Raw genomic sequence first — 21,743 nt, 5'->3', positions numbered from 1 at the left:
AACAAAGCCCAGCCCGTCCCTTCTCCCCTGCACTATGTGGCATGCATCTGGAATTGATTTTGTGCCATTCAATGTCTTCCCAAGAAAAATTGCTTCAGGGCTGGTCCTGTGGTTCCTCTGTGTTGATTTAGCTCATAGAATGACAAAAGGCAGCACTGCCATGTTGAATTCCCTTTTGGGTCCATAAATTATGCTTTGTTTTAAGAATAAGAAGCTGCAGACAGTGCATTTGGGAAGTTCTGAACCACTCTGCTCTAGGTCTATGCTGTGTTACAGCATCACAAGAGGTGAGCACTAATTACCCAAATAAATACAGGCTCCAGGGTGTCTTGTAAGGCAGACCTGTGCTGGATTAGGGCTGTGCTGACTAAATGGGCTCCTGGAGGGCTGAGCTTTATTCAACACTAAACATTTTTTGTTATTTTTTTTCTAAACCACCAACCAGCAGAATTTCATTGTCAGAAACCAGAATATTCATCAAAGGGCTGTTAAAAATGTGTAGGTCTATAATGAATAGCACACTAGGGAAGAGCACTTTGAATTAATCTTTAAAATGCAAGCAAGGTAGCATTGCTGCAGGGAGAAACCAGCTTATTCCTCTGGAACAAACTAGAAAAAAATATCTGATACAGGATGTACCTCTCCTCAGTGCCCACTTCTTGCAGAATGGTATAAATGCAGACCATTAAATAGTCCACATTAAGAGCAAGGTTTATAAAAATACTTAGTACTGCAGGGTAAAAAAATTCCAGTAAAGGCTAGCTATAGGTAAACATAAAGCTTTCAAAACTCCTAAAATTCTGAAAATTCCACAAGCATTTGCCTTTCCTTTAAATATGTAAATCCCTCTGGAATCATACCAAGGCTGCTGCAGTTTTGCCTTGCAAAGGGCAGGGTTTGCATGAGCTGCTGCACCCCCACCAGGCACTCCCACCTGGCATCACAGGGCACTCCTTGTTCCCCTGTTTGCTGTGAGCACCTGTGACTCCAGGAACTTAACAGAACTGAGGCTGTTAAGTGCCTCCATGCACTTACAAATCCAGGTGGATGTATCCGTGGTAGAGACCATGGATGTTCTGGGTGGATGTGCTGTTGACAGGGATGTTCTAAAAGGAGGGGAAGTTCAGTTATTGTTACTTCTCCCCAGTACCATAGGAAGCACCTCCAAGAGGGGCAGCAAAGGACAGGAGAGGGATTTTGAGTGACAGGGCTCTTACAGAGTCCACTGCAGAAATACAGAACTTCTGCTTTAAATCAGCAGTCAAAAAATGCTGTGTAGGTTTATCAAAGTCAGTACCTCAGTTACTGCCCTGGAAAAACACTGTCTGTCTTTGCTGGTTCATGTTTGCAGTTATCTTGCCCGTCTCCCTTGCTGTGTATGTGGAGTGTCCTGCACTGCCTGCAGCTCCAGCCCCCCAGCCTCTGTCCTGCCCCATGGTGATGTTTGTTTGCCTGTCTGGTCAGTATTTTTCAGATGTTCCCTGCAGACAAGAAGAGGGTGGAAGAAGCATTAAGAGCTTGTCATCTGCCTAATGGCAAGGTAAGGGTTTCTCTGGGTATCCAGAAGTCTCATGAGCTTGAGAAGGATCTCTTTCCCTGCCCTGACTGGGATGCCTTTGGCTGTGAAAAACCATCAGCCAAGATGCTCACAGTTGTTTACCTTACCCTACCACTGCCAGGCTTTAACTCTGGCCTGCTGGCCTCAGCTCTTAGTGTCTTCCAGTAACACTTGTGACTCCAGCATGTGCACTGTGTGGCACAAGGAGCAGCAACACCTGGCCCAGATGTTCCAGTCATTACTGGGGTTGTCACAGCCAAGTGCTGAGCTGTGGGTGTTCATGACAGGTAAGAGCTGTCCCGGGTTTGTGGTCCTGACACATCTTCATTGCATTCTCAGAATGATGCCATCAACCCCGAGGACTTCCCCGTGCCAGTGTACAAGACGTTCCTCATGAATCTGTGTCCACGGCCTGAGATTGATGAGATATTTACCTCACAGTAAGTTTCCCTCGAGCCACAGCCCAGAACTTGGTCTCTTGTGGCAAAAGATAGACAGGAAGGAAGGGATTTGGTGTCATGGGGTTTGTGAAGGGTAGGATCCCAGGTCACTTAATGCCTTCACTCATGGCCTGAATAAAAAGGATGAGACCTCAGTGTGCTACAGGACTCTGAAATATATGGGCCCAGAGGGAGGATCAACCTGAGGAAGGATCAACCTCTCCTGTGTGAAAAGATTTCTGGGGTAATTCCCAAGCCTTACCTCTGCCCCTCTGTGATTCTCTCACTGCAGCCATCTAAAAGCAAAGCCCTACATGACCAAAGATCACCTGGCAAAGTTCATCAACAAGAAGCAGCGTGACACCCGCCTCAATGACGTCCTCTTCCCACCAGCCAAACCTGAGCAGGTGCAGAGCCTGATAGAGAAGTATGAGCCCAGTGGGTTTAACATCCAGAGAGGTGAGTCTTGTTCAGCCCAAAGCTCTTGCTATACAGGTGGGATGACAGAGCAGAAGATCTTGTGCCCTCTGCCATCCTGCTTTCCAGGGGAGCAGCCAGCCTGCTTCCCACAACTCCCTGTTGTTCCCACAACTCTCTTTCCACCTCCAAAGAGAGGCCAGAACCGTTCTGTTTGGCGACTGAACAGCTCTGTTTGCCATGCAGGGCAGCTGTCTCCAGAGGGGATGGTCTGGTTCCTCTGTGGCCCTGAGAACAACCTGATAGTGCTGGACAAGCTGATGCTGTACCAGGACATGACCCAGCCACTCTCACACTACTACATCAATTCCTCACACAACACCTATCTGACAGGTAGGGCTGTGCCAGGCCAGGCACACCCAGGGACAGGGAAGGGACACAATCAGCCTGGCAGATGTGTGTGCCCTGGGGGATTTGAGGGCTGGGCTGACTCTAAATGCTGTGTGACATGAAGCAGTGTCACCCTGCAAGCAAAAACATCTTGTCAGTCTGCTGCATCCACCTGCTGAAGGCTGGCAGAGACTCCTGTTGCCCCTGTGTGTGCAGGAGCTGTCCTGTGTGAGTAGCTAACACTGAGCCTCTCTCCTGCAGCTGGACAGTTTTCTGGGACGTCCTCTCCTGAAATGTACCGGCAGACGCTGCTGGCCGGCTGCCGCTGCGTGGAGCTGGACTGCTGGAAGGGCCGGCCCCCAGATGAGGAGCCCATCATCACCCACGGCTTCACCATGACAACTGAGATCCTCTTTAAGGTAGAGAAGAGCTTTCTCCATGGATGCTTTCCCCTGCCTGCTTTTAGACTGATTGCTGAGGGAGCCAGATGGCTGAGGATGTTTGAGAGGAAAAGACTGATGGCAAGGTGACAAGTGAATGAATGTGTGGGTAGAAGGAAGAGTGAACAGATAAGCACTAGGCTGGAGTTTGTACAGTTTTGGAATGGGAGGAGTAGAAGAGAGGTTGATAGCTAGATGAAGATGGATGGATGGATGGATGGATGGATGGATGGATGGATGGATGGATGGATGGATGGATGGATGGATGGATGAGGGAGATGTGGGAAGTCAGGCAGAAGCCATGGAGAGACAGCTGAGCAGAGGTGTGTGTGTACACAGGGCTGTGCCACAGGATGGATGCACAGAACTGGCAGGAGGCTGGGGGGTTTATAGATAGAGGCACATCAGAGGAGCGAACAGGAAACACAGTTAAATGAGTTAATCTTCTGGTCTGCAGCAGGTTTCTGTGGCTGACTGCCTCAAGTGGAGGCTTTTGGAAGAACAGGGTTCAATTCCTTGTTAATGACCTGAGTGTTGGAATGTGTTTTGTGTGGAGCAGCTGGCTTCCCTGAGGATTCAGCTCCCAGCCTTTGGAAGCACAGCACAAAGCCAGGCAGTACAGGGCATTTATCCACAGCTTGCAAGTTACATATAAAGGCATCACACTGACTTTTTTTCTGCACTCCTTTACACAGCTGCTGCCAACAGGTAGAGGCACTTTAGATGTTTTTTTCCAGCTCTTTATTTTTCTTCTGTATCTTCCTCCCAATTCCCACACTTCACTATTACTAAAATATTTATGTGTGAAGGGAAAAAAAACAACAAACCAAAGCAGTCCTTAAGGTCAGAGGTATTGTCCTCAGACTCAGTTATTTCCAAAGCCCTGTGCTATCACTGCTGCTTTTTGCACAGCAGTTCACTGCAGATGGAACAGAAATAATGGCATTTGTAGCTGCTGTAATTGCAGAGTGCTGCTGAAACCTGGGACCGTTTCTCAAGGAAATTATAACCTGCTAACACAGCATGTGCTGGGTTTGGGTTTTACATAACACATAGTCCTTCCTTCCACTACAACTCCTGTGGCCTTTTAGTAGCATTGTCTGAGGCTTCTCCTGAGAGCCTGGAGGCTTCTGTGACAGACTCCCAGTGGTCCATGGAGGAGCAGCTATGGCAGCCTCCCTCCCTGCTGAGGTCATGGCTGATCCAGGATTTGGGATGATCAGGGGACTCTAATTGCAAAGGAGCAAATGGCACTTCTTTACCAATTAGCAGGACCAAAAAGGAAAATAGTGGAAAGTTTGTGGCAGTTTAACAGGGGCTTGGGGAAAATATTATTTTTTCTTACATCATTAATGCTGGAAAGGTTTCCATGGTATTTGCATTTGAAATGTCAGCACAGCTGGTAACTGAACACTCCAGCTCTCTTTGCTGCCAGGCAAAAGGATTTTATAAGCAGCAGAAATTATAGAAAATTGGGCAGGTTCAGAGGTAAGTATGGATAGAGCTTGCAGTGGTTTAATGTGGTGCTGCACACACCTTTCTGTGCCAGTTCAAGGTGCTTGGGGCAGGGGTTTGTCCCTCTGGCCACACACTCTCATGTGCAGTGATGTATACACTGATCTGTGCAGCAAAACCAAAATCTCACCTTCAGCTTCATTTTGGTGCAAGCTGTTGAGTTTAGCTCAGAGTGCATCCTCTGGAACTGGAAATCTGGGCAGGCGTGACAAAGACAACACTTCTCACCTTCTTACTGGGAGAAGTTTAGTCACTTTGAAAGGAGCTCCTGAGAGACAGTTATGGAGTCTGTTCAGTGGGAGGTCAGCTGTTATTAATGACTGCTGAGCTTCTCTCTGACCATGGCCTCTCCCTCAGGATGCCATCGAGGCCATTGCAGAAAGTGCATTTAAAACATCTCCGTACCCTGTGATCCTGTCCTTCGAGAACCACGTGGACTCGTGAGTATTTGGTGATTGGGAGAACTGGCTGCTGTGTCCAGAGCAGAAAATACACAGGCAAGGGCTGCTGGGTTTTAAGAGAGTGCTGAGCTGAAGTGAAGCATTAATTGAGGTCTCTGAAGCAACCAAAGGTGGGTCAGAGCTGAAAGATGAGCCTTAACCTGCAGAGTGGGGTTATCACAGTTGTGCAGCCTTTTACCTTAGGATTACAGAGTATGAACATAGGAGTTGGCTTGGGAATGGGACCTTAACATCTGCACAGCTGAGATGGTTTTCTGGGTAGAGGACATGGACACCTTTTGTTCATGCCAAACTCTGATTTTGGGCATTTGCTTTCCTCTTCACTCCTGCCTGATCTCTCTTAGGCCCAAGCAGCAGGCAAAGATGGCTGAGTACTGCCGAACAATTTTTGGAGACATGCTGCTGACAGAGCCACTGGAGAAATACCCGGTATGAGGAGCTGGGGCAGGAGACCACTGGCGAGGCCTTTCTGGAAAACCTGGTCACTCCTGGTGCTGGGAGGTGCCACAGCAACAGATACAATGCCATGGACATGGATCCTGGTTCATAGAGATAGGTGGAAAACTCCTGTTTAGCACTCTGTCACCTGAGGGGCTCTGGGCACTGAGCTCTGGGTGGCTAAGGATGTACAGAGGGTACCAGGTGTGTTCTGTATGTGACACTGGTCCAGCCCTGTCTGCCAGCACTTGGAAACAGGAGCAAAGGCCTAATCCTGCTTCTAGCCTGGAAATATTCCCTTCCAGGCACAGGTGGGCAGGTCAGTGTCATGTGCTTGGAAAAGCTGAGGAAAGCTCCCCCTCTGCTTGACCTCAGTCTTCATCTTACCTGTACAACAGGTATTTCTGTGGCCCCAGTGACACCTTTGGTGAGACAACTGCCCTGCCAGGAGACATGGTTTTAAACATCTGAGCAGGATCTGTGTTCTGCAGGACATGAGGCAGATCCTTGGGGTGCACAGAGGAGGGATAGCTGAGGTACCTGGCCCAGGCATCTGTTTGAAAGCACTGAGACCCAAAGAAGAGCTGGAAAGAAGCAGTGAGCCAGCAGCAACTGCCCACTGTCCAGCCCCATGTCCAGGCAATAGGAACAGAGGGATGAGGGGGGAACAGTTCAAGAGATCAGCTAAGCTATTTATTTTTGCTGTCTGTGCAGTCTGTCACATGTCCTTGAGCCATCTCCTCTGGGATCTTTTTTAAATCTGCTGCAGGCAGTGTTTAAATGTGGCCTGAGTACTGAGGAGGGACTGAGGATCTGGGATATAATGAGAGAAGTAGGTGGAATGGGAAGCCAGAGGTATGTGGCTTCAGGCCATCTAGGTGTTTTTTTTAGCAGAACGGGTGGCTAGGCAGCATGGCAGAGCTGAGAGGTGCAAAATGCTGGTCTGAAACCACAGGTGAAATCTTAGGAAAAATCTGCATTGATCTAGCTGGCAGATGGAGGAAGTTAGGAGTATAGTGGGTGAGAGATGTGTCTGTGCACTGGCAATTGGCCAGGGGGACAGGAGAGGTCAGTGTTTGAATTCTGTGATGAAGTTTATCTGTTACAGCTGAAGCCAGGAGTTCCTCTCCCAAGTCCTAAGGATCTCTTAAGGAAAATCTTGATTAAAAACAAAAAGAACCAATCTATGTCTGGGAAGAGGCAGAGCTCTTTGAAGAAAGGGAGGAATGCGGAACCAGAAACCACTGAGCAGCCAATCTCTGTGGATGCTGAAGATACTGGTAAGTCTGAAGGGAAAGTGGAATAATAAAACTGATGGGCAAAGGCTTCTAAATCACTCAATACTTGGTGAGCTTGGGACAAGCCAGCACTAGTAATTAAGTCAGTTATTCCAAGCAGCAGCAGAAAATTGGAAGAGAAATTAAATCTTCAGAATACTTTGAACACTTAGTCCAACCAAAAGAGAAGATCATTTACCTGCCCATCAGGTCATCCCTTAGTGATCCACTGATACACTCTGGCTTTTGGGTTGAGGGAAGGGGAATAATTTGTTACTGCTTGTAGCTCTCTGATAGCCACAAATTCACCACAGCCTAGTTCTTCACCATGAGGGTCTTGGAGGTTCATAAAACCTTCAGCCCCTCTCTCCTCCCTTCCTATCACCTCCTGGGCTCAGGGCCCCTGTGGTAGAACAGTCCCAGTCATGGTAAGAACACATGATGTCATGTGAGGACAAGGTGAGCATCACTGCAGAACACCTGGAAATGGGCATTTATTCCCACAAATATATGTGACCTAGGAGGGGAAACTGCCCAGTGATTGTTGCTCCTGAGTGTGAGGGGAGCCTGCAGCCGGAATGGTTTGGTCTCTTGGGTGTGCTCATCCTCAGTGTACCAGTTCAGGTTTGGATTTGGCCAATAAAATTGTAGGATTCTTCCCCTCAGTGTTCCAGCATTACTTGGTGGTGAAGTTTGGCAGAGCCCTCCACTGCCAGCAGCCTGCAGGGTCCTGTCTGTGTCCTCCTGATCCATACCACTGATAAGGGCCTGTGTGCTTAGTCTGGGCAGGTGATGTGGCTGAAGAGGAGCCAGAGGAAGAGGATGAACAGCTCAGAAATCTGGATGAAGAGGAAATTAAAAAGATGCAGTCAGATGAGGTACTGTCACTGTTGGTTCTTTTCCTTTTCTGTTTGGATTTTTGCTGGCTTCCATTTTTCTCTGGGGCCTCACCCTGTTGAATAGAGATGAACCCAAAGTGCAAAGGGGAATGAATCTGTGGGGGACTTTCCATCACCCACAGGACAAGACCTTTGCAGTAAAAACTGAAAAAGAAAAATTTTGTTGCAAGCATAAAGAATGTGGCAAAGGAGTTACTGCTGACTGTGCATGATTTGGAGATAACTGTTTGCCTGGGGGGTGTTGGAGAGGCTTAGCCTTGGTCTGAGAAGTTGTTACTGAAAGTGCTGCTGCTGAAGGGGGAGGGAGGAGATCAGCATTCCCTTGAATAAAATATCTGATCTGTTTCCCATTTCCATCTCCCTGGTATCCTTTGGAGAGGAGGAAAAACAATATCCCCATTTATCCCAGACTCCATGTTCTGAGGGGTCAGAGAGATCCTGGGCTGTGTACATCCTCCCTGGAACCTCTCCATGTGCCTTAATTCCATTTTTGCCCAGCCACATGGAGATCCTGTGCCCCTGCTCACCATGGAGCTGTAGGACTGGGGAGCCAGAGAAACTGGAGCACTTTGGTCAGGGCAGACACCAGAGCTCTTTGAATGGGAGGCCCTGGTGCAGTTTGTTTCATCTCCAGGGAAGATCTCTTCATCTGTTCCCTTTTGAATTGTTCTCTGCTCAGGGCACAGCTGGCCTGGAAGTGACGGCGTACGAGGAGATGTCCAGCCTGGTTAACTACATACAGCCCATCAAATTCAACTCCTTCGAGCTCTCTGCCAGTAAGTCAGCCTCAGTCCCTTTGGAATGCAGGCCGAGTGCTTCCTGCCTGTGTCAGTGCCCGTGCAGAACGGGGGCTGGGCGTGCCTTGCTCCTGAATGCAATCTCCTGTTTCTAGAGAAGAACCGGAGTTACGTCATCTCTTCCTTCACCGAGACCAAGGCTTGTGATCTAGTGAGCAAGTTCCCTGTGCAGTTTGTAGAGTATCCTTTTGGCAGCCCTTTCTCAGTGCCATTGGGTGCTTGGAGTGTGAGGGAGATTCCTGACAGGATGCATCCTACTGTAGCAAATGTCAAGGCTGCCAGATGCTTGTCCTTAAGTGAAAAGTGTATGGACAAGGAGCCTGAGCCTCCCTGGGGTCTTGTCTGGAAGGCTCTGAGCATTTGGCAGCAGAGCTCCAACAGTTTTTATAATGGGAATAAGTGGGCTGGCCCCAGGACACAACAGGAATGGTGTTTCCTATAGAGCTTGTAGATACAACAAGTGGCAGATGAGCCGCATTTACCCCAAAGGCACCCGGATGGACTCGTCCAATTATCAGCCCCAGATGTTCTGGAATGTCGGCTGTCAGATGGTGGCACTCAACTTCCAGACCATGGGTGAGTGTCAGGGTGTGCTCCAGCCTCTGAGCAGGTGAGGTCAGGCACTGCTGGTCCCCAGGTGCTCCTGGTCTCTGTCTCTTCCTTTTCTGCCATTTCCCTGGTCATTGTTCCATGTGCCTTTTCCCAAAGTGCTGTTCTCCTCTGATTTGATCTCCCACAGACCAACAGCACTTTTCCATGCCCAGCACAGACCTGGCATGCACACATATGGACTGCTGTCGCCCTGTGTCCGGGCACTGTCCCTGGCTGTCCTTTTCCACAATGTCACACTGAATCATATCCATGAGGGCACCTGCAGCTCCCATCCCCCAAGTTGCTACCTCTACAAGGAAGAGGCAGAGCTCCATCTGGCCACAACACTGACCTGTCTGTGCCATTATTTCCAGAATTTTGACCTGATCAGGGAGGAAAGGCCTTTCTTTGCTGCACAACCAGCATAAGAAGGAAAAAAAAGCTTTGAGAGAAAGCTGTACCTTACCCCTCTTCCTTCCTCAGAGGGCTGTGTTATGTATAGAGCATAGGAGACAAAAGGGAGCGAGCGCAAGGTTGGTTCTGAAGAGGATGGCAGTGCAGACAGATGCAGCAACCACCAAGCAGTGTCCTCACTAGTGTCAGACAGAAGACGGCCTCAGAGGAGGCCCAAAATGAAAGGGGGAAGGAGCAGAGGAGCTCAGACAGTTACTTATTCCCACCCAAAAATAGCAGGTGGTCCTTAAAGCAGGTTTTAATTTAGTTCTGCCCATGACTTAAGGTGCAAGCACAAGCAAACCACTTCCCTTCCTTACAACAGCTGCTGTAATACTTTTCCCTGTGGGGTGCTGAGAGGCTTAATTAGTTTTCAAGATAGCTTTGTGAGCTGGGGCTGGCAGGGGCTGGGAGCTTCCGGCAGCTTTCAGCTCCCTCCCAGCACACAGGCTGCCTGTCCCCCCCAGCCCTGTCTCACTGTGTTGCTCTGCTCCCAGATGTGCCCATGCAGCAGAACATGGCCCTGTTTGAGTTCAATGGGCAGTGTGGGTACCTGCTCAAGCACGAGTTCATGCGGCGCCCCGACAAGCAGTTGGACCCCTTCTCTGTGGACCGCATCGACGGGCTGGTGGCCACTACTGTCTGTGTCACGGCAAGTACAGCCTGGGGACCCTGTCCTCTGTCACCCAGGGGGACTCTCAGCGCCACATGAACCCATGGAGTCCTGTGAGAAAGCGTTACTGTGGCAACTCCCAGGCTTGTCGCTATTTTAAATTAATCATAATCACATGAAAATGGAAAATGAGCATCTGCCGTGCAGAGGGAGCCAAGGCTGTGCTGGTAGGGAGAGAGGAAGTGCTGAAGCAAGAAACAGAGGTGAAGGTAAAAGAAGAGCTGGAGCAGAAAAGCTGTTTTGGAGTGGGAGAGTGACTTTAAGGTGAAGGAATGGGTGGGTCCCTCTGTTTTATTCTTCCCAGCAGTTGCTAACTCTGTTTGTTTTGTTCACAGGTACTCTCTGGTCAGTTCCTCTCGGACCGCAGTGTGAAGACCTACGTGGAAGTGGAGCTCCTTGGGCTGCCAAGGGATGCCAAACGCAAACACAGAACCAAACTGACCTCCACAGCCAACTCCATTAACCCTGTGTGGAAGGAGGAGGCTTTTGTTTTTGAAAAGGTGAGAACATTTGATAGTAATTTAGGCAGAAAATCCTTAAAGCTCCTGATGGCTATGAGCATTGGCTTGGCAGAGGTCAGTGCCAGCAAAAGGGACTCCCCTCTGGAGACCTCTGGCCTGGCTTTGGACACTCTCAGGTAACAATCCAAACAATATCCAAAACAACTCTGCATCAGTATTTCCCAGAACAGACAAGGGGTAGCTGGGAATGGTTCTGGAGATATCAGACATCCAGTCTCCCCTCTATGATGCCCTCTTCAGACCGATCAGTTTGGAAAACTTCCAGCATCAGAAAGGAACTGAATTTCTGTGGTTAAACTGTCAATGAGAAACAGCCAAGCTGGAGCAGTAATGGGACCAGTTTTCAGTTGTGCCAAAACATGGAAAGCTGCCCTGTCTCTTCCCAGGAATTCAGTGACCACCAATCCAGCTGCAGGGCACAGGGAAGATAAATCAAGTATACATTATACAATTCATCTGTCAGGCACAGTATGAAGCTACAGATATTTTCAGCCTACTTGGCTAAAATATCCTCCTTTCAGAAACACTCTGAGGCTTCACTCCTGGCAGGATAATTTTGAATTCATTTTATGGCACAAGAATACAGGGAAGGATGGAGTCAAAAGCCTTTATTAACAATGTTACCATGTTTGCTGAATTATCCATTTCAGTTCATTCCAGTGAGTTCTTCGTGGAAGCAGTGGTTTGGAGGGTTTGTTGCCCTGTTTTTGTCTTTAGGTAACCTGTGATCCTGGGCAGGCTGAGAAGACTCTGTTTGGTGGAGTTTCTGGGCATTCAGAAATAATATCTACGATAAACTGTGCCCTTAAATTACAAGGATTACAATTTCCAGGATGGCACTGCCATCCTGGAAGAGATGGAATTGTTTGGTTGGAAGGAGTAGGATGCTGCTATGAGGAGTGAGGTGAGGACACTGGTGCCTTACTCTGCTTTTCCCTTAGATCATGATGCCTGAGTTGGCATCTCTCAAAATTGTGGCTTGGGAAGAAGGAGGGAAGTTCATTGGCCAGCGTATCATTCCCATCATCGCAATGCACCCAGGTAAATCAGGGGAAATTGCTTCAGCTTTTTGTGCCCTTCAGACCTGTCCAGTGGGAGCCATAAAGACCATACAAGCAGCTGCATACTTTGCTCCTTAATCTCCATGCCCACTGGCAGAGGAACCTTGAAATCCATCTTTTTATAGCCTTGGCTTTATCCCATGATATACAGGCTCCTCCTGTAAAGAGGAGCCTTGGGCTGCTGGAGCAGACAGGGAGGGACAGGATGCCACCAGCTCAACTCCCTCCCCTCTGTGCCCCAGGCTACCACCACGTGTGCCTGCGCAGCGAGAGCAACATGCCGCTCACCATGCCCGCCCTCTTCGTGTTCCTGGAGATCAAGGACTATGTGCCAGATGCTTGGGCAGGTAGGGAGCGCTGGAATGTGGGGGGTGTGTGTGTGCGCGCGCGCTTCTGGCCTCCTCCAAACTCTGATTCAGAAGTATTTTTCCAGCATGGGAAGTGCTTTCCTGCTGCACCCTCAATTCCTTGTCAGGGTGGGACTTGAGTGCATGCCAGCATCCTGTCACAGCCTCGTTGCCTTGGGAAGAGCGTGGAGGCTCCCACTGCAGCTGTGCCTGCACCTGAGGCACAGTGCAAGTGGACCAGGCTCCAGGGTGGAATGGTCAGCCCTACCCTTGCTCAGAGGCAGGGAGAGGTTTCCTTGAGAGAATAGATGACATCTCTCAGGGGCTGCAGAGAACAGGGCCTTTAGGGAGGTTTAAGGAGTGATTCTCTTCCCTACTGGAAGAGAAGGGAGGTTCTTGCTGGTACTGGGGTATCTCAGAGATACGGGGACCTTCCTCTGAGAAGGGTCAGAGCTGGATGTGACAGAAGCCTCACCAGAGGGATCAACTGTCATGACCAAACCAGAGTGCAACAGCATCAGCCACAGGAGCTCTTGTGAATACTTCTCATGTTTGCTCTCTCTCTCCCTGTGTTCAGACAAATAAACCTTATTCACTGGGGAAATCCTGAGAAATTTGATTTATCACATTTTTATTACAAAGATGAGGTTTATACAATGTTGGGCTGGAATTGGAGCAAGCAGCTGTGCAGGTGGGAAAAATCTTAACCTGGCCCTGGCTTTTGGGAACAGAGTTCCCAAAATCACTTCACAGAGCTACCCTGAACATCAGTTGTGAGCCATGGCCTTGGACTGGCACTAAGGTGAAGGAGGTTCCCTTCCTCCCTCCCTTGTGCTGTCAGGGAGACTTTGGTTACAAGCAGAGAACACAAACTATTCCTTCTTCACAGTGTCCTGCACTGGGCAGGGAAACGAGTCCATGAGTTGTTTGCTATCCAAGCCAAGCCCTGCTCTCTGTTTCCAGATCTCACTATTGCCCTCTCCAACCCCATCAAGTTCTTCAACCTGCAGGACAAGTGCTTGATGAAGCTCAAGGATACCTCAGGGGAGGTGAGTTTTTCCAGGTTCTGTTCTCTAGAGCACCTTGTATGGATTCAGCTTGAAATAATGGAGTTTTCATTTACCTCTGATCTTTGTTTTAGAAGCCTGGCACACAGACAAACCTCTCATCTGCTGAGACTAATGGGGTGGCAGGCTCCACTAGGAAACTCAGCATTCCTCCCTCTAAGAGGTCCACAGGTAAGTTTCCAAGAGTTTCCAAGCATTTAAGCATGTTGGCAGTTTAATTCATTCTTCTGTACTGACACCAACATCCTTCACACGGGCTGTGTTCTGGTGAGCTCTCCTCTGTCCCTTTCCAACCTGGACATCCAAGATGGGACAATAACAGGAACTTCTTTTGGGATTTCAGGAGCAGCAGCGTTCACCAAGGATGAAGCCATGTTAGAAGTAATGCAGATGGCAGGTAACTCCTTGTGCTGGTCACCTGGGCTGAGGCCCTGCCTGTCAATTTATATTTCCACATTAAAAAGACTTGTCCCAACCCTTCCTGATGTAGCCAGCACTAAAGATAAATCCCAGGAATCTTGGTGTTCCAGGACAGGTTTCCTTCAGCACAGCTGCACTCCCTCTGCAACATGTTGTTCACCTGCTTCTGGGTGCCTGAATGCAGTGTAATGCCAATTCCTGCAAACACAAGGCCTAATTGTGCCTGAAAATGAACTGAAGGCACAAGAGGAAACCTGTTTCACTCAGGATATGTTGGCAAATTACTGTTATGTACACTGCTTTTTTAGAAGTTATTCCTAAAGAAAAGGGTTTGCCAGGACAGAATATGTACCTGGGGAGAGGCATCCCAAGGTGTGGAGCAGAGGGGGCTCTGGTTTGGATGTGGTGATTGAGGCGCTTGTATTGGAGCTGTATGCTCCAGTTTCCCCACTCCAAGCCTTGGGAAGGAGCTGGCACTGTTCAGCCTTTTTATTTTGTGTTTCAGAGCCTGAGACAATCACCCTTGCTGAGCTGCAGCAGAAGAAGCGCTTCCTGAAGCTGCTCAAGAGGCAGGAGAAGGAGCTGAGGGAGCTGGAGTGGAAGGGAAGCAAACAGAGGGAGGAGCTGCTGCAGAAATACTCGGTGCTCTTTTCAGAGCTGGCCTGCTCTGGGGGCAAGAAAAGGACAATACGCACAAGGAAAACACAGAAGAAGAGGTAACCACAGCCTTGGGTCACCTTCCCAAACCAAACAAGGATCCCCAGGGAAACATGGCCTTCCCTTCTCTGCAGGAAGACGGAGTAGTGCAGGCATGTGCACATGCCTGGGTTGTTCTCACTGAGGGTGGGTGGGAAGGTTGGGATTGTGTTGGTGTGGCGAGAAGCAGCACGGCCCCTGTTCCTGTTCTGCAGGAGCGTGACCCCAGGTGATGCTGGTACCAGTGCAAATCCTGTGAAAGCAGCAGAGAGCATCAACTGCCACTGGCTCATGGAGCTGAGGGAGAGGCTGGAGAGGGACCTCATCCACCTTGGGGAGGAGTACCACAATTGCATCCGAAGGAAGAAAGAGCAGCACGCTACCGAGGTGAGGACTGCGAGTGTCACCTCAAAACGTGTCTTGGGATAGCCCCAAAAAGCCCAAGTTACTCACTAAACTGAGCTTGGGAATGTGGGCCCAGAACATACCTGACACATGCACACACCAGGTAACTGAGAATGAAGACATGAAGCTTATTATATGTCTGCTATTTTTTAAAACAAGAGTAGCATTGCCCTGGAGCACATCATGCTCCATCTGTTCCAGCTCTTCTGATGCCTTAGCATGGAGTTAATGTGGTGTTTAGTGGTTTCACACCTTGCCAGGTGCCACCTCTCCAGAAGCCCAGGAGCTGGGGTGATGTGGGGGTGGGCTGAGGGCTCACCAGTGGCACCATCAGAGCATGTTCTGCTGTTTGACTTGGTGGAAGTCAGAGTCCAGGCGAGGGGAGTCCTGCAGGCTGAGCTCAGCAAAGGCCAGAAGAAGCCATGGTGGTGCCTGGGGACAGAGTGCAGGCCGTGGGAGGGTGGTGATGGTAAATCCAGCATATGCTATCTGTCCCAATGAAAGGGGAGTGATTCCAGGCTTGGGAGGCCTTTTCCCATTCGTGTTTTCTGAAGGAATTTGCACAGATATATCTTAAATCTTCAGTTCCCTGGTGCACCTTAGGCTTGACAGGCCTCTTGCAAGCTGTGTGCAACCCTGAGGGGAAGATAACACTTGGGCACTGGCTCACCTGGGAATCAGGTTTCTTACCTGAGACAGGAGCTAGGGATGAAACCTTCCTGTCTCACAAGTGCAGTCCACTGGCACAGTGGGGCCTGCATGTACAGCTGAGCTCACTCCGGTGCCAGTGTTTGCACTGAGCCTCAGGGTTTCAGAATTTGTTGCTCCTGGAATTCAGTGCAGGGAGGTGTACAGCTGGCTTGGGTGCAACTGGATGACGTGCAATGTCTCATCCTGCTTTGTTCCCTTTTGGTTCTTGTGTTCATCCCTTAAACAGCAAGTTGCCAGGATCCTGGAGCTGGCCAGGGAGAAGCAGGCAGCTGAGCTGCGGGTGCTGAGGGACACATCAGAAAGGTAAATATGGCAGTGGAATCACAAACAATGCCAGGTTCTGCTCCAGGCAGCACTTTCTGCTAGATCTCACAGCTCTGCTCTGCAGCCAGGGAGGGAGAATGGTGAGAAATTGAGGCAGGGGGATGTGACAGGGGATCTCACACAGTGGTATGGGGGAAGATGCCTCTTGTGATCTCCAGAACAGTGTTCCTGCCATGAGGCACTGAGCAGAATATAGTGTTCCATCTGCAGTGAGCAGCCTGGAGCCACTGATGGGGAAGGATAGGAAATACACTGCTGGTGCCTGGCTGCCACCTCTGGCTCTTACAGTCGAGACCTCACATTAATCCCTTCCAGGGACTGATGTGCTCTAAGTGAATTGACCATCTTGCTCCAGTATTGAAACTAACTGGCAGAATCAATTGACCAGTTTCTAGCCAGACATGTATCCATTTGTTCTTACAAGAACTTTGCCCTGAAGCTGGAATCCTCACTCATTCCTACTTCCCATTAAATGCCGTCTCAGTCTTTAGTTGCAAATTCATATAAAACTGCCTCTTTTGTGTCTGTACCAAACCAGAGTCCATTTACTCAGCTATTCAGCATATTCAGGCAAGTCTAAGGAAACAGGTGAGTAGCCAGGTAATGTTTTGCTGACAGTAGGATGTCATTAGTACAGTCACATCTCCCTGGCTGGGAGAAGCTCCAGAAAGATTCCAAGATCTGCAGCAACAGGCAGTGAAATGGCAGTTCAGTTCAGCAGGAATAAATATACAATAATGTGAATGGAAAACCCTGGCCATAGCCCACCAGTGCACTGGTTTTGGCACTCAGGTAAGAGATCTTCAGCTGCTGTGGATGTTCTTCATTCCCAGCTCTACAGTGGCCAAAGTGGCAAACGGGATTTTGGGAATTGTACAGGGAAACAAAAAAAAAGATTGAGTCAGCCTTGTGCCACTGGATCCATCTGCATAGAGCTGTCCCCTTCTCAGTGTGCCATCTCAAACAAATGAAGTCTTTGAAAGGCCAAGAAGAACAGCCAGCACTGGGGAGGAATTTGTGCACAGAAAGGAATTAAATGGGACAGCTAGGAGAACAGATGTTTGAGGGAATGTGACAGGAATGTGTAAATCATGAATGGTCTGGAAGAGGGAAGTGATTGCTCACTGTTTCTCAGTGGAAAGAAGGATGGGACATCCAGTCAATGTCTTGGGCGTGTCTGTCACGTTGTGTATAAATTAAGTGCTGTTCTTCTCACAGCAAAGAACTGTGAAATCCAAAAGTGAAGGTAAACTCTACAGTACAAGTGACATCATGGAACATGATACCTGTATAGATACTGGAGGAAAGACTGGAAACTGGGAAGGTGGAGGAGGGAAAATTTCCTGTACATTTGTTCTTTCTTACACTTGCCTTTAGCATATGCTGCTTCCACTGCTGGGCCAGGACATATCCTGACTCAGGACTTAAAATATCCTTGAGACTCCAGGCCTCCTGCTGCACAGTCTCCCACATTTGGTGTTTCTGGACAGTGGAACACTCCAGAAGGCTGTGGCTGGAGGACTGCTGTGCTGTCTGGGGCTGGTAACCAGGCTGTATCTCCTCTCTTCTCTCCACAGCAACATTAAAGACATTAAGAAGCGGATGGAGGCAAAGAGAGTGGAGCGGGTCCAGGCCATGCTGAGGAATACCAGTGACAAGGCTGCTCAGGAGAGGTGGGGGAGTGGATGTTCCTGGGCTCTGCCCATGCAGGGTCTCCTGCTGACTTGGAAGATGAGAAAGTAGAATTTTGCATCCAGTTATTTGCCTTATGGCTCAGCCAACTCTGAGTGGTGTTTTGGTGTTTTATTTGTCCTTTGTAGCAGTACAGCAGCTTCTCTCTGTGGTAGGACAGGGTAGGGATGTAACACACCTGTTGATCACTATAGAACTGATCAGTCCTGACAAATGGGTTTTATGGAAGGAGAAGAGCTGGATTTTACAGGGTTTTATAATTTTCTTTAAAGGTTGAAGAAAGAAATTAACAATTCCCACATTCAGGAAGTGGTGCAGACAGTCAAACGGGTGAGTTCAGGGGGGTCAGGCTGCCCCAGCGGCTCTGGGTTCTGCAGGGGAGGGGGTGGCCAGGGGAACTCAGTGTCCCGGGCATTTGTAACTCATGACTTGGGAACAATGGGAAAGCCAGGTGGGAGGAAAGACACCTCAAGGACCCCAGCTCTGCCCTTTGAAGACCCAGTGCCAGTCCATGTCTGTCTGTGAGTGTCAGCATTTGAGTCCATTTGTCCATCTGTGTCCAGCTGTGTCTGTGTGCATTCGTGTGTAGCTGTGCCTGATTGTCTGTGGGTGAGTACAGGTATCCCTGTGTCTGTGTGTGTCCAGGTGTCTGTCCTTATGCAAGTGTGTGTATCCATGTATCTCTGTGTGTATTCCCCTGTATGTCTGCAACCCTGTCCCTATGTCCCACATGCCCATGTGCACTCAACCTGCCAGGCTGTCGTGGTATCCCTACATCCAGGCTGCTGCTCCTGGCCCACCCTGCTAGGCTGAGCTTGGGATATCCAAAGCCCTTGCTTATAAAACTGGAACTTGAGGGGGATTAATTTATTCTTTTTAAAGATGACAGAGAAGACTGGCAGGTTCCAGCAGAAACTGGAGGAGAAGCAGGCAGCAAATCTTCAGTCCATCAAGGAGAGAGAAAGCCAGGTAAGAATAATGTTTAGGGTCAGGGCTGTTCCTTGGCACAAGAAGTCCCAGAGAATCAATCTTGATGGCTGCTCTCAGCCCACTCATTCCCAGGGGGTGAGAAAGTGGATGAGAGAACCCACACAGACCCCAGAAGGACTAACAGCTCATCCCAGAGCTCCTGCTCTCTCTGCTTGACTCCAGTGTGTAGGAATGACCTGATTCTCCATTTGCAGCTCCAGCAGCAGGTACGGGTGGAATATGAGGAGAAGATGAGAGCTCTGAACATGGAGGTTCAGGAGATGGTGAAGAACTACACCAAAGTCAGCTTTCCTGGAGAGCCACAGACTGGGAAGGAAGCAGGTCAGAGCATTCCTGAGGGAGAACAAGGCTCTACAGATCAACTGGAAGCAAATATCCCAGTGGCAGAGGTGTCCAGGCTTACACTGGCAATGACTGAGCCCTCGGGAGCTGCAATGGATGTGGAGATAGAAGAGAGCATATTCTGAGATGAGGCCCTTCCTTACTGCTCACTGCAAGAAGTTATACGGTGAAGTAACAACCAGCTTCACAAACTACTGCCATCCCTTTCCATTCTGGGGAGCTCCTGAAATCCTTCAGGAATGTACCACATTATTCCAGATATCTGGAAGCAGTCTGGAGAGCTCACCCTTCAGAGTACTGCACTTTCTGTGTTCCCCAGCCTGAGCTCTGAGGTATTTCAGCAGTGGGAAAGGGCCTGTGCCTGCAGACCAACGCTCCCTGTTGGCATCTCAGCAGCAGCTACAGGAATATTTACTTTGCATTCAGAACAGTTTTTAGAGTCAGTTCCCTCATCATTCCTCACATCCATCTCTTCACATCAGTCCAGCTCCTCCTAACACCTTCCACACGGTTCAATGAAACAGCAATAAACAAACCTAAACACTGATACAAAGAGACACCACAGGTGGGGATAGGGGTGAGAAATGGGCTCAGTCACAGCAAAGCACACCATGCTGTGTGTCCTACAGGAGAACAGTTACACCGAAGCTGCATTAATAAACAATTACAAATGCTGCTAGAAAACAAACCAAACCCCAGGTCAAGCAGGTATGAGACAGCATGTTCCAAGCCTAGTCTGAACACTCAACAAGAGTCCACCTCTCCCCTGTGGTGTCACCAGAGTACTGGAATTATGGATTGTACATTTCTGAGCTATTTATTTTCTAAAAAAAATAAAACATAGCAGTTCTTAAACAAGGGGTCACTTGTTACTTAGCTGCAGTTAGTGTGTGTGTGTCCAGGTGTCTCTGTAGCTGTATCCATGTCCCTGTGTTCATGTGTGTGTCTATGTGTCTAGGTATGTACGTGTACGCCTGCATGTGTCCATTTGTGTGTTTGTGTGTCTGGTGTCTGTCCATTTGTGTCTGTATGTCCACGTGTGTGCGTGTGATCCATGTCTCAGTGTGGGCCTGTGTGTGTCCACATGTCTGTGTCCATCTATCCAGTTGTGTCCCTGTGTACTCTCTGTGCCTGAGTGTGTTTGTGTCTGTCTTTGTATCCATGCATCTCTATGTGTCCATGTCTGTCTGTCTGTCCATGTCTGCAAGCATGTGCGTGTGTCTGCATGTCTGTGTCTCTGTAGCCAGGTATGTGTGTCAATCTTTGCGTCTGTCTTCTGTGTGTCTGTCCATGTCCCTGTGTCTCACATCTGTCTATTCATGTCAATGTCACAGTGTCTGGGCCTGTGTGGCTGTGTCCATGTGTGTGTCCCTGTGTGCCCATGTGGGTGTGTCTCTCTGTTCCATGTGTGTCTGTGTGCACGTATCTGTCTGCGAGTCTGTGTGTCCATGTCCCCGTGTGGCTGTCTGTCCACCTGTCTCTGTGGTGTTTTGAGGCCCTTACTCATCAGAGAACAAAGATCCCAGCAAGGTCTAACTGCAGCCAGGGAGGAGTTGGAGATTTTACCTTAAATCCAGAGAGGCAGCACTGGCAGTTCTAAGGTGGAGCACAGGGGCACTGAGCCCTGCATCCTACACCAGTGTGTCACCAGCTTTGGCCACTCAAACCCCTCCAGAGGAGCTTCTTAGAGGTTATTTTAAAGGAAAATTTGTCCCATCTCTCTCTGGGGGGAACCCAGACACCAATGTCAGACCAGAACATGGGCACAGGGTGGCCCCTTTTCCACATACTGCCAAAGTTTCAGGGCTGGTTTTTTTCCCCTCAAAGCATCTTGGAAATGAATCCTGCAGAATAAACCCAAGTCAGAGAGAGACGCAGGGAAAGCCAGCACACAACAGCAGAGCCAGGGCTTGCAGGTTTTCCTTCCTCCAGGATCACACCCTAAAGATTCTGTTGCACAGGGACAGTGGCAGGCAGGACATGCTCTGTCCCTTCACACAGCATATGACAGGACAAACACTCCAAGTCAGGCTGTCCAGGTTCACTCTCACAGACTGCTCCTACCAACAGCACCAGCACAAGCTGTGACACTGGACAGCACCACTGCAGTCTCCTTCCCTCCATCCCGCCACAATTCCCAAACAGTTTCACTTTCCAGCTTGGAGACCTCTAATTCCTGCCTTGCTTCAACTGCCCCCCCAGGAGCCATTTGAGAGCCAGCAGAACCCATTGCTCTGCCCTCCTCAAGCTGAGCTCCTCTGTCCCTTCCCCATGCAGAGCATCAGTGCCCCCACAGCTCTGAACAGCACAAACCCAGAGGCCAAAGCAAGGCCTGACACAGCACTGGAGCAAAATGCTCTGCAGGGGGTTCCTTGAGGCATGGGCATTTCAAAATTGACCAGAGCTCAGCTGGACTATGACAAAGGGAACTTCAGCACAGAGAATTTGTGGCATTAATGTCCACTGATGTTTGAAACCTGAGCAAGGAAACCCACCACAACAACTTGTGCCCTCCCACAACCCCAGCACAGTTTCTGCACTGCAACCCTTCTGTTATGGAACCCAACACTGGCACAGGGGATTAATGGCAAATTTCATTAAAAACAGCTGTAATCTTTTACACAGATTTCACCTCAGTGCTAAATAACACCTTCTAAATGTACTTTTCAGCGTGCACCAGAAGCATCACTAAAAGCAAAGCCAGGGCTCCCATGAAGCACAGACCACACTCTGCATCACCCCCTTTCTCCCCAGGGTGCCTCTGAGCCTGTGTGCCGTGCTGCCTCCAACACCTCCCTGCCTGTCTGCACAAAATGGG

General features: G+C 49.3%; 1 protein-coding gene across 4 annotated transcripts in view; it reads left to right on the top strand.

The window, feature by feature from the left end:
* The window catches only part of PLCB2 (phospholipase C beta 2), a 42,028-nt gene extending 20,285 nt beyond the window's left edge, over positions 1–21,743 (top strand). For 3 of the 4 annotated variants that reach the window (XM_058806293.1, XM_058806295.1, XM_058806292.1), the window contains 26 exons: positions 1,465–1,540; positions 1,898–1,998; positions 2,291–2,457; positions 2,662–2,808; positions 3,067–3,224; positions 5,118–5,200; positions 5,566–5,650; positions 6,768–6,939; positions 7,717–7,814; positions 8,515–8,611; positions 8,728–8,812; positions 9,084–9,208; positions 10,174–10,328; positions 10,685–10,849; positions 11,812–11,911; positions 12,174–12,278; positions 13,242–13,327; positions 13,420–13,516; positions 13,689–13,742; positions 14,271–14,481; positions 14,677–14,848; positions 15,804–15,880; positions 17,479–17,574; positions 17,866–17,923; positions 18,476–18,562; positions 18,778–19,729. In XM_058806293.1, coding sequence (XP_058662276.1) covers positions 1,465–1,540; positions 1,898–1,998; positions 2,291–2,457; positions 2,662–2,808; positions 3,067–3,224; positions 5,118–5,200; positions 5,566–5,650; positions 6,768–6,939; positions 7,717–7,814; positions 8,515–8,611; positions 8,728–8,812; positions 9,084–9,208; positions 10,174–10,328; positions 10,685–10,849; positions 11,812–11,911; positions 12,174–12,278; positions 13,242–13,327; positions 13,420–13,516; positions 13,689–13,742; positions 14,271–14,481; positions 14,677–14,848; positions 15,804–15,880; positions 17,479–17,574; positions 17,866–17,923; positions 18,476–18,562; positions 18,778–19,050 — 3,130 coding nt within the window. In that variant the 3' untranslated portion in view covers positions 19,051–19,729. Of the gene's footprint in view, positions 1–1,464; positions 1,541–1,897; positions 1,999–2,290; positions 2,458–2,661; positions 2,809–3,066; positions 3,225–5,117; positions 5,201–5,565; positions 5,651–6,767; positions 6,940–7,716; positions 7,815–8,514; positions 8,612–8,727; positions 8,813–9,083; positions 9,209–10,173; positions 10,329–10,684; positions 10,850–11,811; positions 11,912–12,173; positions 12,279–13,241; positions 13,328–13,419; positions 13,517–13,688; positions 13,743–14,270; positions 14,482–14,676; positions 14,849–15,803; positions 15,881–17,478; positions 17,575–17,865; positions 17,924–18,475; positions 18,563–18,777; positions 19,730–21,595 lie in introns of those variants that run through there. The other variant, XM_058806296.1, reaches the window with a different exon arrangement.

This window comes from Ammospiza caudacuta, chromosome 6 (assembly GCF_027887145.1).
Source record: "Ammospiza caudacuta isolate bAmmCau1 chromosome 6, bAmmCau1.pri, whole genome shotgun sequence".
Classification (NCBI taxonomy): Eukaryota; Metazoa; Chordata; class Aves; order Passeriformes; family Passerellidae; genus Ammospiza; species Ammospiza caudacuta.
This window is presented reverse-complemented; position numbering and strand designations above follow the sequence as displayed.